Genomic DNA, 14,663 nt, shown 5'->3' with positions numbered 1-14,663 from the left:
CGCCCGCGCATCATTAGGCCGGTGAGGGGGAGCCGGTCTGTATGTGGGATCCGAACCCTCGGACGGGAGCGCCGCCGCGCTTCCCAAGCAGCGCACTATCCAGTGCGCCACCGGGCCGGCCCGGGACACTGGTTTCTAAAATGCCACTTGGGAGGCTGCCTTCTTGAGTAAGTACAGCTAAAGAATAAGATCTAGGTTTCACAGTATAGCCTGTTGTTTCTCAAGTTTGAAGCTGAAAGGACTTCTATAATGTGAATGCTGCATCTCTTTGTAAATTATATTTTCTTTTAGTGTCCACTTCTCAAAATAAGTTCATAATATTCACCTACAGCTCATGCAGTGTGGAGGTGAAAGATGTGGGGAGAAGGGCCCAAAAGGTGGGGGGATGCATTTGACAAATGCTTTGTATATGAGAAGAATTTGCTTCATGGTAGATTTGTGGAAGAAAATACACCCTGTCTGATAAGATGTGGCACATTTCAGATGGGGGAGTGGGGATAGGGGCAGGACACCATTGTTTGCCCCTTACCCCACACAGGGCCTTGGGAAGTCTGCTTGATAATACCACAATGGGTGGCTTGGGAAGAAAGGTCAGACTGCAGACTGGCTACATTCTCATTTGTTCTTAACCTTCCTAGTTTGCCTCAGCTGCACCGCTTTCCAGTAGGTTGGGGCAGCAGGGGAGGGAGGGGTAAAAATTTTAAAGTCTTGCTGTGGCCCAATTAGTATTCACTGATACAAAGGGCTGACTTTCAATGGGGAAGGAACCTTCACAGCTGTGGGTTGCAAGTAGACAAGTTACTGTGAAAGATGTGTGAAAGATTTTATTTTGCTGTTGGATTTAGAACAGGTGTAGGTCAGAAGGTTGTGTCCTGTGCTCTTGAATGTGCTAAGAATACTCTGATCTTGGTGACATAGACTCTCACATTGATGTATGTTCACAGAACAATAAATAGATATTTATGGAGTGAAAATCAAGGTTCTGTTCCATGAAATTTCACCTGCAGTTTAACAAAGTAAACATGTATATGTCTATAGACATAAAGTTATAATGCACAGTCTGCCCTCAATTATTTTTATCTGCGTTATGTGCTTTGGAAATGATTGGAACTTAACTCCCCAGTCAAGCTGAGCAGCCCCTGACTGAAAGCACGCTACCAGACGGCTACCAGTCAGGGCATGTTCAGTGAATACAGATTCATCCTTTGAAGTTAATATTAACCCAAGTCAAATAGCATTACATAAGCACACCTGAAAAATTTAGTCTCATACATTCCAAAGCCAAATGAAATATTTTTAAGTGTCTGCAGCTGTTGTTTTATTCCCATTAAGATGAACTATTGAGAATAGCAAGTCTGAATATCAAGCTCTGTGTGCCATCTTTCATGAATGGAGGTGATGCTGCTGCTTGGTTCTAGATTTTTTTCTAATTTAAGAATTTATTTATATAGAAGGCTCTCCAAAGCTATACAAACTAAATGCCTTTTATGCCTTTATATATAGGTAGATAACTTAGTAAATGCTATTAGGGCCATCTTGAGAAATCCAGAAGCTCGGATTACTACACAGAGCCATGGCTTATCAATGGAGTGGTGTGCTGGGCCTGATTATAGGAGATTTCTTCAATTCACTTCAGTTAATTCACCTAACAGTGCCTGACAGTGTACAAAATCTGGTCTGAATTCCATGGAGACACAGAAGTGACAAAGATACAACCGTTGTTCTCACAAGATATTTCTAATATTTTTCCCAAAGTTTATAATCTATATATTCACCTTAGCTATGTTTCTGAGGGCTGGGAATTCTTTTTCTTTTTTTCTTTTCTTTTTATTTTTATTTTTTTTCTTTTTCCAAAACATAGAATGTAAGCAAGTAGAAATCAAGCATCATCTTCTAGGGAGGCAGTATTGCATAAGCTGTGAAGTCAGACAAATGGATTCAAAGTGAGACTAGTGACTCCACTGCCTATTTGCCTTAAGCAAGTCACTTAACTTCCCTGAGCCTCAATTTCCTCATCTACAAAATAGGGGTGTTAATATTTAGCATGGTGTCTGGCACAAGGGAGACATATAAGAATGTTACTATTCATACTTCTTTATATGGTAGTTCATTTAGGCTTTTGTCTAAAAATGAAAAAAGAAAAGCAAATTTACAAATAATTTAACGAAAGAAACCAAATGGAGCTAATCCAGAAAGCTGATGCCATTTTTAAAAATCATTGCTACATGGGTGTAAAATAGGTAGGTTTTAGGGGGAGGTATACAATAAATATTTTTGAATGAATAAATTAGATGAATGTGAAGGAAGAAAGGGAGGAAAGGAGGGAAGAAAAAAAGAAGGAAGGAACGTAGACTCTCTTGAGCACCTATATTCTTTAATACTCTCAATTCTGGCCTTATATAATGATGTGTGATTCACAGCTAATGACACTGGCTATTGATTGGTTGACTTGCCTTCTTCCCTTGGGTGTTTCTAGGAAAGCCAGATGAGCAACTATACTGACATTTTTCAGAATATCTGAGCTTGGGCCTTATAACAAAATGCTCATAAGAACTGGGACCACACTGTGCATGGGAGGTTTCTCTTCTGTTAACAGGCTACTCCCACACACACCCACAACCCCCATCTCCTGCTCCAGTTCTGCCGAAACTTTGCAATTCCCTTTTGTGAACTTCTTCATACATACAAATACCAAGAGCCATTGAAAGGTATCAATAGTACGAGCCCTGTGTAGAAAGCTCTCTCATGTGTACACTTCATTGTAGGAAAAAGCATGTTTCATCTTAGGAAATCTCTGCATAGGCTGCCCTCACAATGGGGTCCCCCTTCCCTCCCAGTCTTCAGCCTTCCTTTACACCAATGGTTCTTAGCCATGAAAGCTTATCACCTTTTTTACTCTAATGATAGCTTTGTTCTGCTCTTTAAAAAGAAATTGGGGGAAGAAATTGAAGTGCGTTTCAAAATTTGTTTCTACTGTCATATCTGTGAAAGTTTCATATAATTATATTGCATTTCTTTTTTTCAGATTGGCAAGTTATGTGCCCATTCTCAACAACGCCAGTATAGATCTGCTTATTATCCTGAAGATCTGTTTATTGACAAGAAAATATTAAAAGTTGCTCATGTGGAACATGAAGAAACCTTATCCAGCCGTAGAAGGTGAGAGGTTTTCTCCCTCTATTTCAGCATACAATTAGCAATTGTGTTTTAACATCAAAAACCATTGGAGTAAAGCTTCTTAAATACACGTTATTTAGTTTTTCTGAGTAGAGTGCTTAAGTAATTAAATTCTATCATCTGTCAATGTTAAAGAACAAAAAATATTGTATTATATCCAAGGCATATTTAAATGTAAATTTACAATGTGTAAATATCTAGCACAGCAGCACAGGGTGGAATGGACTTCCCTATTCAAGATTCTTTACTGATTAAACAAAATATTTGCTTATAATCTGATCTCACAATTCCATGGCTTGGTTTGTGGCTTTTCCCATTATTAACAGTGAGTCAGGGTTAAACTCACCAGAGAGAAGCTGGCAAGACACACTCATGTGTATACACACACACGCACGAGTGCGCATATACTGCACACTTTACAAACTCTTAAAAATGATAAAATGAAAGATCTGGTTTCTATTTCTTAAAACTACAGTCAAGGGACAAAATATAGGTTTGTTTGTTATTCTCTTCATTCCCACTCCCCCCATCCAGTCTTTGTTACCATACCCTATTCTAGGTTTTTGGGATGGGAAGTCCAACACAATTCTAGAATTGCTTTACTCAAAAGGACCGCAAATGTAGCCAACCCTGCCACTGGCTCAAGAATAGCTAAACATGACTTCTTCTTCATGTTGACTTTAAAAGGGGTGGGAGAAATTGGTCTATACATGGAAAATTAAAAAATAAAATAAGTATCATTTCAGATTTGGGCTAAATTATTCCATACCTATCAGGGAGTTTTGAAGTGGTAATTCTTAGTCTTTCTTTATAATACAGTTTAAGATGAGAGAAGGCAGTAGTGCAGCTTGAGAGTCCCCCAGTGAAGCATTTCAGAAAGTCCTGTTTTCTTTTGTTGACTTTCAACGTAATGAATTTCTAGTTTGCCTATTTTAAAGTGTGATTTGAGGACCCCTGGGAGTTTCGGAGACCCTCTCAGGGGGTCTGTGAGATCCTCTTTTTGCTAACTACATATCTGTGTGAAACTAGATTTTTTTCATATACCTTAACCAAAACAATATTTGCAATAGATTAAATGCAGACATTAATAGATATCAAGTCAGACAGTAAAGATATTATACAAAAATGCAAAACAGTGTCACTTTTCTCACTCATTTTTTATAATAATGTTATTTATATCAAGATATAATGGGCCTATAATTGTTAGTTTCAGATTGATAATAATTTAAATTTTTTTCTGAGTTTTGATTTCTAAAACAGTAAATATTGATAGATATATACCATATAAACAAAAGTTCTTTGCAGTCCCCAATAATTTTTAAGATTGCAAAGGGGTTGTATTAGTTATCTATTGCTGTGTAACAAATTACCCCAAAACATAGTTATTTAAAACAACAAATATTTATTATCTGACAGTTTCTGTCTGTCAGGAATTTTAGAATGGCTTAGCTGGGTGGTTCTCAGAGTCTCTAAAGAAATTTCAGTCAAGGTGTTGCCTGGGCCTGCAGTCATCTGAAGTATTGACTGAGGCTGGAGGATCTGCTTTCAAAGTGGCTTACTTACAGATTTAGCAAGTTAGTACCAGTGGCTGGAAGGAGGACTCAGTGCCTCATCACATGGACCTCGTGAATCTCCTCACAACATGGCAGCTGGCCTCCCCAGAATAAGTGATCGAGGGAAGAGAGCAAGGAGAAGCCACAGTGTCTTTCAAGACCTAGTCTTGGAAGTGACACACTGTCAATTATGGAATATTGTATTTGTTAGAAATGAGTCACTAATTGTAATCCACACTCAAAGCAAGAGAAATTAAGCTCCACCTCTTGAAGGGAGGAGTATTAGGGAATTTGTGGACATATCTGAAAACCATTTCAGGACTCTTGACATCAAAATGCTTAGAACCATTTTCCTATAGCATAGGGGTTCTTTGGGAAGTTTTCATCTTTCTGGGAAGACCAAAATAAGGCATTTATCAAGGGCGTCTTTAGCCCCTACCTGTCCTTTGTTAATTGTTCTCTATTGCTGTTACTCTTGGCCTGAATCACCTGAGGAATTAACCTCAGTCCATCTAAGGCATTGATCTTTAACAAGTGGAAACCCCTTATTTGACTGAAGTGAATTTATATATATAGCTTTCATTCAATTCAACAGAAATTTATTAAACTCCTATTATGTGCCAGAACATGTACTAGGCACAGAAAATACAAATACATAATCTCTGCTTTCCAGCCCAGTCTAATGGGGAAATAGACTTGAATACAGATAATTTCAAAACAGTTTTATAAGTGCTAAAGCAAAAAAATGTCCAGAGTAGAGAGGCAACCTACAGGGGAAGACAGAACCTCTGCCCAAGAGAGTTATAGGGGAGGCTTCATGGGGGAAGTGGTATATGAATTTGCAGAAGAATCACATGCAGAGTTTTTAAAAAATAAACACATCAACCCAGTCCCATTTTGAAATGACCCTGTCAATCTAGACACATTTATCAGAAGGAGGTTTAACAAGGCCCTGCGGCCATGGCTTCTATCTTGGGCTCTGTGAGACCTATTCCCTCTTATCAGAGAGGGCTCTATGGGTGTTGATTCCTCCAGGGGAAGAAGAAACTGATAAAATGTGTTTTTGGCTGGGCACCTGGATTTGGCACTTTGTTTAAATTCATTTTTGAAGTTGTAGCTAACCCCCAAAGAAGATAAAGGATAGTAAAAAACTTGACAAAGCCTGTACACATGAGTAAATGTTGGTTAGGCAGGGCTCCTACTGGTGTTGGACGCACGAGTCTGCCTTCCGATGTTTCTCATCTTTTTTGCAAACTGAAGTGTTAGAGTCTGAGATGGAGCCTTTCTTTCTGACTTCTTTGGCAGAAGAAGAAAACAAAACAACAGGAGAGTGTCTGTTTTCATTTAACTCTCTCAAATAGTCTTTATAAGCCCTCTTAGGGAGAGGGGAGAAGTGGGAATTAAGATGATCTCTTGCTAAATACACTGTCACCTGCAATCTGATGTTATTAGGAGGGTTTGTTTTGGCAGAGTGTTAGTACCTCTGTAAATTTCTTAGTATGTTCTGCACAGCATTTCTCACTGGCCAGAAAATTATATGAGTCTCCAGCAACCCCACACCCATGCCCAAGTTCCATCCTCGTGGTTAAAAATATGATAATTGGAAAGGAACCCTATTGTAGCATTCAGTCTGTGGAGGCTGTGAGCAAGCTGTCTGAATCTGATTACGAGTTGAAAAGACCTTTGCCTTATTAAAATAACAACACATAAAGAAATGCAGGATTCCTTTGGTAGCATTCAGAAGTCATCTGTTTGTTTTGTCTGCCCCCAACTGGGTAGTTTGCAACACACAGCTAATCTTAGAAATAGCTTAGTTCAATTTAAAGACAATTTGATTCTCAACTGGTGGTCTATGTATGGGACTCAGTGTTCCTTTAAGGGATAAGTATTGAAAATATCTGTCATCAGATTGAGAACAAGATGCACAAGTAGTGCAATCAGAATAGAAGAAATAGGCTGTTCACAGCCCCTTCGAGCTCTAATATTTTCAGCACATCTCAGTTGTCAACCTTTCCCACCTTTTCCCTACTAAATATCTCCTTCACTGCCTCCCTTATGATCCTGTTTACCTCGTCATTTTCATGTCCCATGTACTGTTTGGTAGAATATATGAGCAATTTCTTTCACTTTTCCAAACCCCAGATCTACAATTGAATGGCCTGTCCTGCATCTGTATACCAAGCTTCTGGCCCAACTGCTAACCTGTGAGAAAGTCACACAGCCCTTCCTCCATTGTGAAATTACATCTATGTATTCCAGCCCTCCGTTTTCTGCATTCCCCGTCTTCTTCTTCCCCTGTGACTTGGTCTAAAGGGGCAATGGATTAGGTGACACTAGTAAATGACTAGAAAGTAAAGAATAAAAGCTGATCTCAGTTCCATGGTGCAAAATCCATGCTTACTCCCACTCCCTCTCAGACTGCTTCTCTCATTTGACCAGGCAGCTCTTTAAACTCAGCGGTGGCTTCCACCCTCTGAACAAAACAATGAAGTACATCCTGAGTGAATCAACAAGTTTTGGGTCTGGTACAAGTCGTTCTGCCCTAAACAGGACTCTACTTCCTTCAACCTTTGTCAACACCATCTATATGCTGAGCACTGTGTAAGGGTTAGGCTCTAATGAATGGAGGACTGCCTAGCCTAGTTACGAAGACAGACATACAGGTAAATAATTTGTGTACATTGGGAGTGACTGCCCAGATAAAGCCGTGTACAAAAGAGTGGCAACATCACAGATGGGGAAGTTAGCAGGTCTCCTGGGAGAGTCAAGAAAGGATTTTTGGAAAGGGTAGCTTTTAAGCTGGGCCTGAAGGATAAGTAGAAATTCAGCAGCTGGAGGAGGGAAAGGCAGATGTTCCAGGCAAAGGGAACTTACGGGAAACAGTACCGGCTAGTCTCGGAATGGTAGAAAATTGTAGTTTGGAGTCAAACTGTGAAAGGCTCTCTCCAGCAGAATTGGGCATGATCTTGCATCATTCCAATTTTAGTTAGTTTAGTTTATGTTCTTCTCTGTTTTCATTCCATTTTTTAAATAATGAGCTCATATTACTTTACATTAAGAAAAAAAGAGTCTTAATAATAAAGGAAAAAAGTTTGGGATCTGCAATCCGGGATGAAAGGCTGTTTTTACATGCGGTGGTTTCCAATTAGTGCTGCTTTGATGCCTGCCCAAGCGAATCATTGCAGGAAAGCAAAGGTAATCCCCTCCCCCATAACCAAAGAAGGGGACACTCCTCTCTAGGATGATGAAAGCCCTCCAGGGAAGGTCACATGCACCCAGCCACAATATTTCAAAATGGCTCATGCATAGAAAGGCGCCCTACCCTTTAGTTCCACATTTAACACACTGAATGGAAACCTCTATGAAGAGACTCTTTTTTCCTGAGCAGACTGCCAAAAGCAAATGTTAGGTTTGTCCTCAGCGAGGGCCATAGGCTCCACTATTTATGTCAATGGTATGTTTGACATGTATGTATTAGAATAAAGTGGAATTTGAATCAAAGAACATTCCATTCAATCAAATTGTTTTTCCCATCCCGGGCAACTAATTGTCCAAACTTTCTATCCTTTTTTTCCTAGAGACAATTCAGTCCGGCAGACTGCCTTAGTTCATGGGTGGAGATTCTTTTGTTGTCTGTCATGGGCTACTAGCACACACACTCAAAAAATCTGGACTGAATACATGGGTAATTAATATGTCACTTAATTTTGTTTCTGGTGTCTTTCTTTAAAGAGAGAAATAGAAATATTCAACCCATCTCCTTTTAAAAGTATAAGCATCAAGATATAAAGCTTTAAAAAAAGATAAAAATAAAACACACTTAATTCCCATGGTGGAACAAGTTTAGGAAGGAATGACAGGAAGAGACAAATGAAAGAAAAGATGAGAGGCCCAGTATACTCAGTAGGAGGTAAACTACTCCTGTCACACTCTGCTGCTGTGATGTCAGAGGACATTATCACCTGTTGTCCTTGTCCCTAGAAAAGCTCGTTAATTCTCCAAGAGTTTAGAAAGTCTTTTTTTCTATCCTCCAAAAGAGTATGTCTGGATTTATTTTCAAGAATCGAAGTTGCTTTTAGAAACCAAGGTTTATTTTCCCATAGCAATTCAGAAGGTTTTGCATAAAGGAATGGCTTGCACTGTAACACTGTCCTTTGGCACTCTTAGGTATTGGCCAGTTGACTAGCTGTGCTGGAGCCTTGCTCTTTGTTCTCCAAAAGGCAAATATTGCCTTATGCCACAGGACCTGGGAATTATTTGAGAACTGGCATTTATTTCATTATGCTGATATTTTTTCCTAATCAGATCCACCTTGGATTCTAGGTGGGTTCTAATGGGGATAATATACACTGAGAACCAAAAAGAACTCAGAGAACAAACCTATCAAAAAGAATAGGTTTTATTACTTGAGAGAAAAGTCTAGAAGGAAATATACCCAAATATTAACCATGATTATCTCTGGCTGGTGAGACTATGAATTTTTTTTTTCTTCTACCTTTCTTTATTTTATTTTCTAAATTCTCCATAATGAGCATATATTTCTTTTACAATGACAAAGAAAACCATAATGCTTTATTTTGAAAGATGAAAGAAGAAATAGATTTTAACCACTATTTCCTGATGCAGTGCTGAAGTTGCAGCTCTTACAAGTTTCTCTTCTTATCTCTCACCCATGTCTTTATTTTATGTCCATCCAACCTGGCTTTTCCCAGCTCTCCTGCTGTCTCTTTCCATTCTTCTATTCTTCCACAGGGCATCCCTCTTCCAGTAGACAAGTCTCTCCTTCTGAGACATATTTCTCACCTCTTCTCTATGCTTTTTATGGAGGAGCAGAGGCAATAGCTTTATTGAACTATAATCCACGTACTATACAGTGCATTCGTTTAAAGTGTATAATTCAATCGATTTTAGTGTATTCACAGAGTTGTGCAACCGTCATCACAATCAATTTTATTTTATTTTATTTTTTTGGCAGCTGGCCAGTATGGGGGTCTGGACCCTTGACCTTGGTGTTACAACACCATGCTCTAACCAACTGAGCTAACCAGCCAGCCCACAATCAGTTTTAGAACATTTTTATCAACCTCAAAAAGAAACCCTGTACCCTTTAGCTATCATCCCCTAATCATCTCCCCAGCCCCAAGCAACCACTAATCTACTTTCTGTCTACTTTCTGTATAGATTTGCTTATCTGGACATTTCAGATGAATGGGATCACATATGTGGTCTTTTATGACTGGCTTCTTATACTTAGCATGCTATTTTCAAAGCTCACCTATGTTGTAGCATGTGTCAGAATTTCCTTCCTTTTTAAGGTTGAATAGTATTCCATTGTATGTATATACCACATTTTGTTTATTCATCAGTGGGTGGACATGTGTCTTATTTCCCATTTTGACTATTACTGATGGTGCTGCTATGCACATGTACTTATTTGAGTACCTCTTTTCAAATATTTTAGGTATATACCTAAGAGTGGAATTGCTGGGTCAGCTGGTTACTCTATGCTTAACTATATATTTGGGGCCACCAAGTTGTTTTCCACAGCAACTGCACCATTTTGCATTCCCACCAGCAATATGTGAGGGTTCCTGTAGTGGGTTGAATTATGTCCCCCCAAAACTCATTGATGCTTAGATTGTGTCCCCCAAGTTTTACGTATTAGAAACTTAGCTCCCACTGTGACTGTTAAGATGGTGAGAAATCTTATTATGGTAATTAGAAGGTGGAGCCTTGAAGAGGTGATTGGATGGTAGGACTATGCCATAGTAGATGGATTAAAAATGGTGGTCAGGGGCATGGTTCTGAGGGCTTTAAAAGAAGAGGAGAGGCTCTCTCTCTGCTCTCTCTGCTTCTACCATCTTGCAATGTGAGACCCCTGGGTCACCGTTGCCACCACCAGATGGACTTTGGACTTCCTGGCCTCAGAAACTGTAAGCAATAAGTTTTGTTTTCTTTATAAATCACTCAGTTTCAGGTGTTCTATTATAGCAACACGAAACAGACTATAACAGTTCTCATTTCTCCACATCTTCACCAACACTTGTTGTTGTCTGTCTTTTTTCTTATAGCCACCAGAGTGGATGTAAAGTGGAATCTCACTGTGGATTTGTTTTGCATTTTTCTGATGATGAATCTATCTTTTTTAACTTGACTTCATCTTGGACCTCCACATCTGATGTTTAAGTTCTTAGGCACAATGGCTGGCTGGTTAGCTCAGTACATTAGAGCATGGCCTTATAACATCAAGGTCATGGGTTCAGATCCCCATACCAGCCAGCTGCAAAATAAACAAAGAAACAAATAAATTCTTAGGCACAAATCCCTGAGAGGGGCCACCATCACCTTCTTACCAGGCTCAGAAAAAAAGACCATTCAAACTTCTACACCAAATTAGTCAAGTGGTTTTCCCATCCCAGTAGCTAGCTAGTCTTTGAAAGAGAATATCAGGAAAAATCTGTTGAGAGAGAACATGGTTGTACTTATTAATATCCACCTCAAAAGATGATGGATTTTAATTATCTTGTGCACATAAAATATCTGGAACTTTAAAATTTTTAAATTATACTAAATACATGGATTTATCTGGAATATAATATGTATTTTACATATATAATATATTTATATTCTATAGACTCATGATAATGGTAATATTGGCAATGGCTAACATTGTGGAGGGATTACTCTGTGTGTACTGGTGTGGATACTCTGATTACTTGTGTGGGTACTATGCTAAACACTTTACATTGCACTGTCTCATTTAATCATCACAGCAACCTTGAGAGATAGGTGCTATCATTAGCTTCATTTTACAAATAAGGAAACTAAAGCTTACTGTATAGTTGTTTGAGTTCTTGGTATATTCTGTATATGAATCTCTTGTTGGATGTATAGTTTGGAAACATTTTCTCCCACTCTGTAGGTTGTTTTTCCACTCTGTTTATTGTTTCCTTTGCTGTGTAGAAGGTTTTTAGTTTGATATAGTCCCATTTATTTATTTTTTCTTTTGTTGCTTGTGCTTTTGGGGTCTTATTCATGAAGTCTTTGCCCAGTCCTATTACCTGGAGTGTTTCTCCTATATTTTCCTTTAGTAATTTTATGGTTTCAGGTCTGTTTAAGTCTTTAATTCATTTTGAGTTGATTTTGGCATATGGTGAAAGATACAGGTCCATTTTCATTTTTCTGCATATGGATATCCAGTTATCCCAGCACCATTTATTGAAGAGGCAGTCTTTTCCCCAATGTTTGTTCTTGGTGCCTTTGTCAAAGATCAGTTGGCTGTATGTGGGCTGATTACCAGGTTTTCTGTTCTGTTTCATTGATCTGAGTGTCTGTTTTTGTGCCAGTACCATGCTGTTTTGGTTACTGTAGCTTTGTAATATAATTCAAAGTTAGGTGGTGTTATGCCTCTGGCTTTTTTTTTTTTTTTAGTTAGGATTTCTTTGGCTATTCAGGGTCTTTTGTTGTTCCATATGAATGTTTGAATTGCTTTTTCTGTTTCTGTGAAGAATGTCATTGGTATTTCGATGGGGATTGCATTGAATCTGTAGATTGCTTTGGGTAGAATGGACATTTTCATGATGCTAATTCTTCCCATCCAAGAGCATGATATGTCTTTCCAGCTTTTTGTGTCCTCTTTAATTTCTTTCAATAGTGTTTTGTAGTTCTCATTGTAGACATCTTTCACCTCCTTGATTCAAGTGATACCTAAGTATTTTATTTTTTTGGTGACTATGGTAAATGGGCTTGCTTTCTTGATTTCATTTTCTGCTAGTTTGTTATTGGAGTATAAAAAGGCTACTGATTTTTGGGTGTCAAAACAAATAATCCAATTAAAAATGGACAAAGGAGATGAATAGACATTTTTCAAAGGAAGACATACATATGTCAACAGGTACATGAAAAAATGCTCAACATTACTGAGCATCAGAGAAATGCAAATCAAAACCACATTAAGATATCATCCCACCCCAGTTAGACTGGCCATTATTAAAAAGACTGAGAGTATCAAATACTGGTGAGGATGCAGGGAAAGGGGAACTCTTCTACACTGTTGGTGAGACTGTAAATTAGCACAGCCATTATGGAAATCAATATGGAGGTTTCTCAAACAACTACAGATAGAGCTACCATATGATCCAGAACCCCCTCTGCTGGGTATATATCCAAAGGAATGGAAATAATCATGTCAAAGGGATACCTGCACTCCCATGTTCATTGCAGCTCTGTTTACAATAGCCAAGATATGGAACCAACCTAAATGTCCATTGATGGAAGATTGGATAAAGAGACTGTGGTATATATACACCATGGAATACTACTCAGCCATGAAAAAGAATGAAATTCTGCCATTTGCAGCAACATGGATGAGTCTGGAGAAAATTATGTTCAGTGAAATAAGCCAGACAAAGAAACAGAAATACCACATATTCTCACTCATAACTGGCTGCTAGGAAGGGAGGGAGGAAGGAAAGAAAAAAAAGACTACAACAATACGTCGAACTTTCAGAAGGAGAGAACGATCCTGAGGATGCTAGAGAGCACGGAGGAGGGGAGAGTGTTTGGAAGGGAGTTTGGGGGTGGGGGTTAGGAGGGGGTTCTGGCAAAAGGCATAAAGAATTATCATGATTTGTAAGAATGAATATGCTAATAATAAATTTTAAAAATTTAAATAAAATAATGTATTGACTTAGCCTTAAAAAAAAAAAACGGAAATGAAAGCTCAGAGAATTTTACACTTTGCCTAAGGTTTCACTGCTTGGTAAGTGAGGGAGTAGCTGGCGTTTGAAACTCATCTGGGCCAGACTCCAAAATCAGTGCTCTCACCTACTACACATAACAGGCTTAAGGGACTGTTCTGAGACCCCCAACCATCATTATAACATGGTTGCTAAATGAAACTGTGTTCTAAATTTAAAACAACTAATTTGGAAGTAAGTTTAAAAAATACAATCTCTTCCTATGTTTATCCTGTGTGTCTTGCAGAGGTAATTAGTACTCTATGAAATAGGGTGACATTTTATTTCCCCAAGTTACCTGTTGAAGTTTCAGAGAGATGTCCTGACTTCAAGAATTTGATGAGCCAGATGTGTTCACGTTATTCACATTCTTCGTGTTGTTCTAAGACTTTTATCTTGACCCTTCCAGGTATTGTTCTTCCATACTAAAGTGGGAGGTCTTATGTTTATTGCAGCCCCTCATCCCCTTGACATTTAGATCGAACCTCATCTGGATTTTCTTCAACTTGTCAATGTTTTTTATGATCAGCCAAGAAAACGGCAAGGGTTGGGAGGCTGGGAGAAGTTCAGAGTGTTTTATTTCATTTTTTTCTTTTTCTTTTTTTAACTTCTAAGGAAATCAAATTGGAAGGCCTTGCTGTGGGTTCAATTTTTCTTGCCATGTGCTGTGTTAGTGAGAGAGGGTTTGGAGGTAGGAGGAGGCCTAAGGGAAACTCTTTCATTAAAGAGAGGGCCATCGTTTCCCATAGACTAATGGCCATATTCCGTTTCCTCATGGAGCGAGGGGAATTACTCAGCCTCAGCCTTTAGTCTTTCAGTTTCCACTCTTGGGAGCTATATTATTACCTTGTAAAACAGAGCATCTCTCCTATTAGCTGTTAATTGAACCCATCTTTTTCTTCTGTGAGCAACTATAATGTTGATGTTTATTTTCAAAGCTCTGTATTTGAGCCTCTTCTCTTTGGAGATTGACGGTTTTCAGACACCAGAAGTAGGCTGTGAGGCAGGTATAGGCATAGCAGGAAGCAACTGTTGGGAGGTCAGGAGTTATATATGTCCCAGTAATCTTTCTTGAGTTGTTCTGTCCATCACCCTGGCTTTGCTGTGACCTGAGCCTATATGAACATGTGCTGAGAGTGCGTTCTCTCTCTCGATCATTAGTTGAAATAAACAGTTTTACGGTAATAAAATGGAA

At 38.7% G+C, this 14,663-nt stretch overlaps 1 protein-coding gene across 1 annotated transcript in view; it reads left to right on the top strand.

Moving 5' to 3' along the window:
• Positions 1–14,663, top strand: part of GPC3 (glypican 3) — a 426,680-nt gene that overhangs the window by 282,864 nt on the left and 129,153 nt on the right. The window contains exon 4 of the mRNA XM_008572275.1: positions 3,026–3,159. Within this exon, the coding sequence (XP_008570497.1) occupies positions 3,026–3,159 (134 nt within the window). The remainder of the gene's footprint in view (positions 1–3,025; positions 3,160–14,663) is intronic.

Source organism: Galeopterus variegatus, unplaced genomic scaffold (assembly GCF_000696425.1).
Source record: "Galeopterus variegatus unplaced genomic scaffold, G_variegatus-3.0.2 Scaffold772, whole genome shotgun sequence".
Lineage (NCBI taxonomy): Eukaryota > Metazoa > Chordata > Mammalia > Dermoptera > Cynocephalidae > Galeopterus > Galeopterus variegatus.
This window is presented reverse-complemented; position numbering and strand designations above follow the sequence as displayed.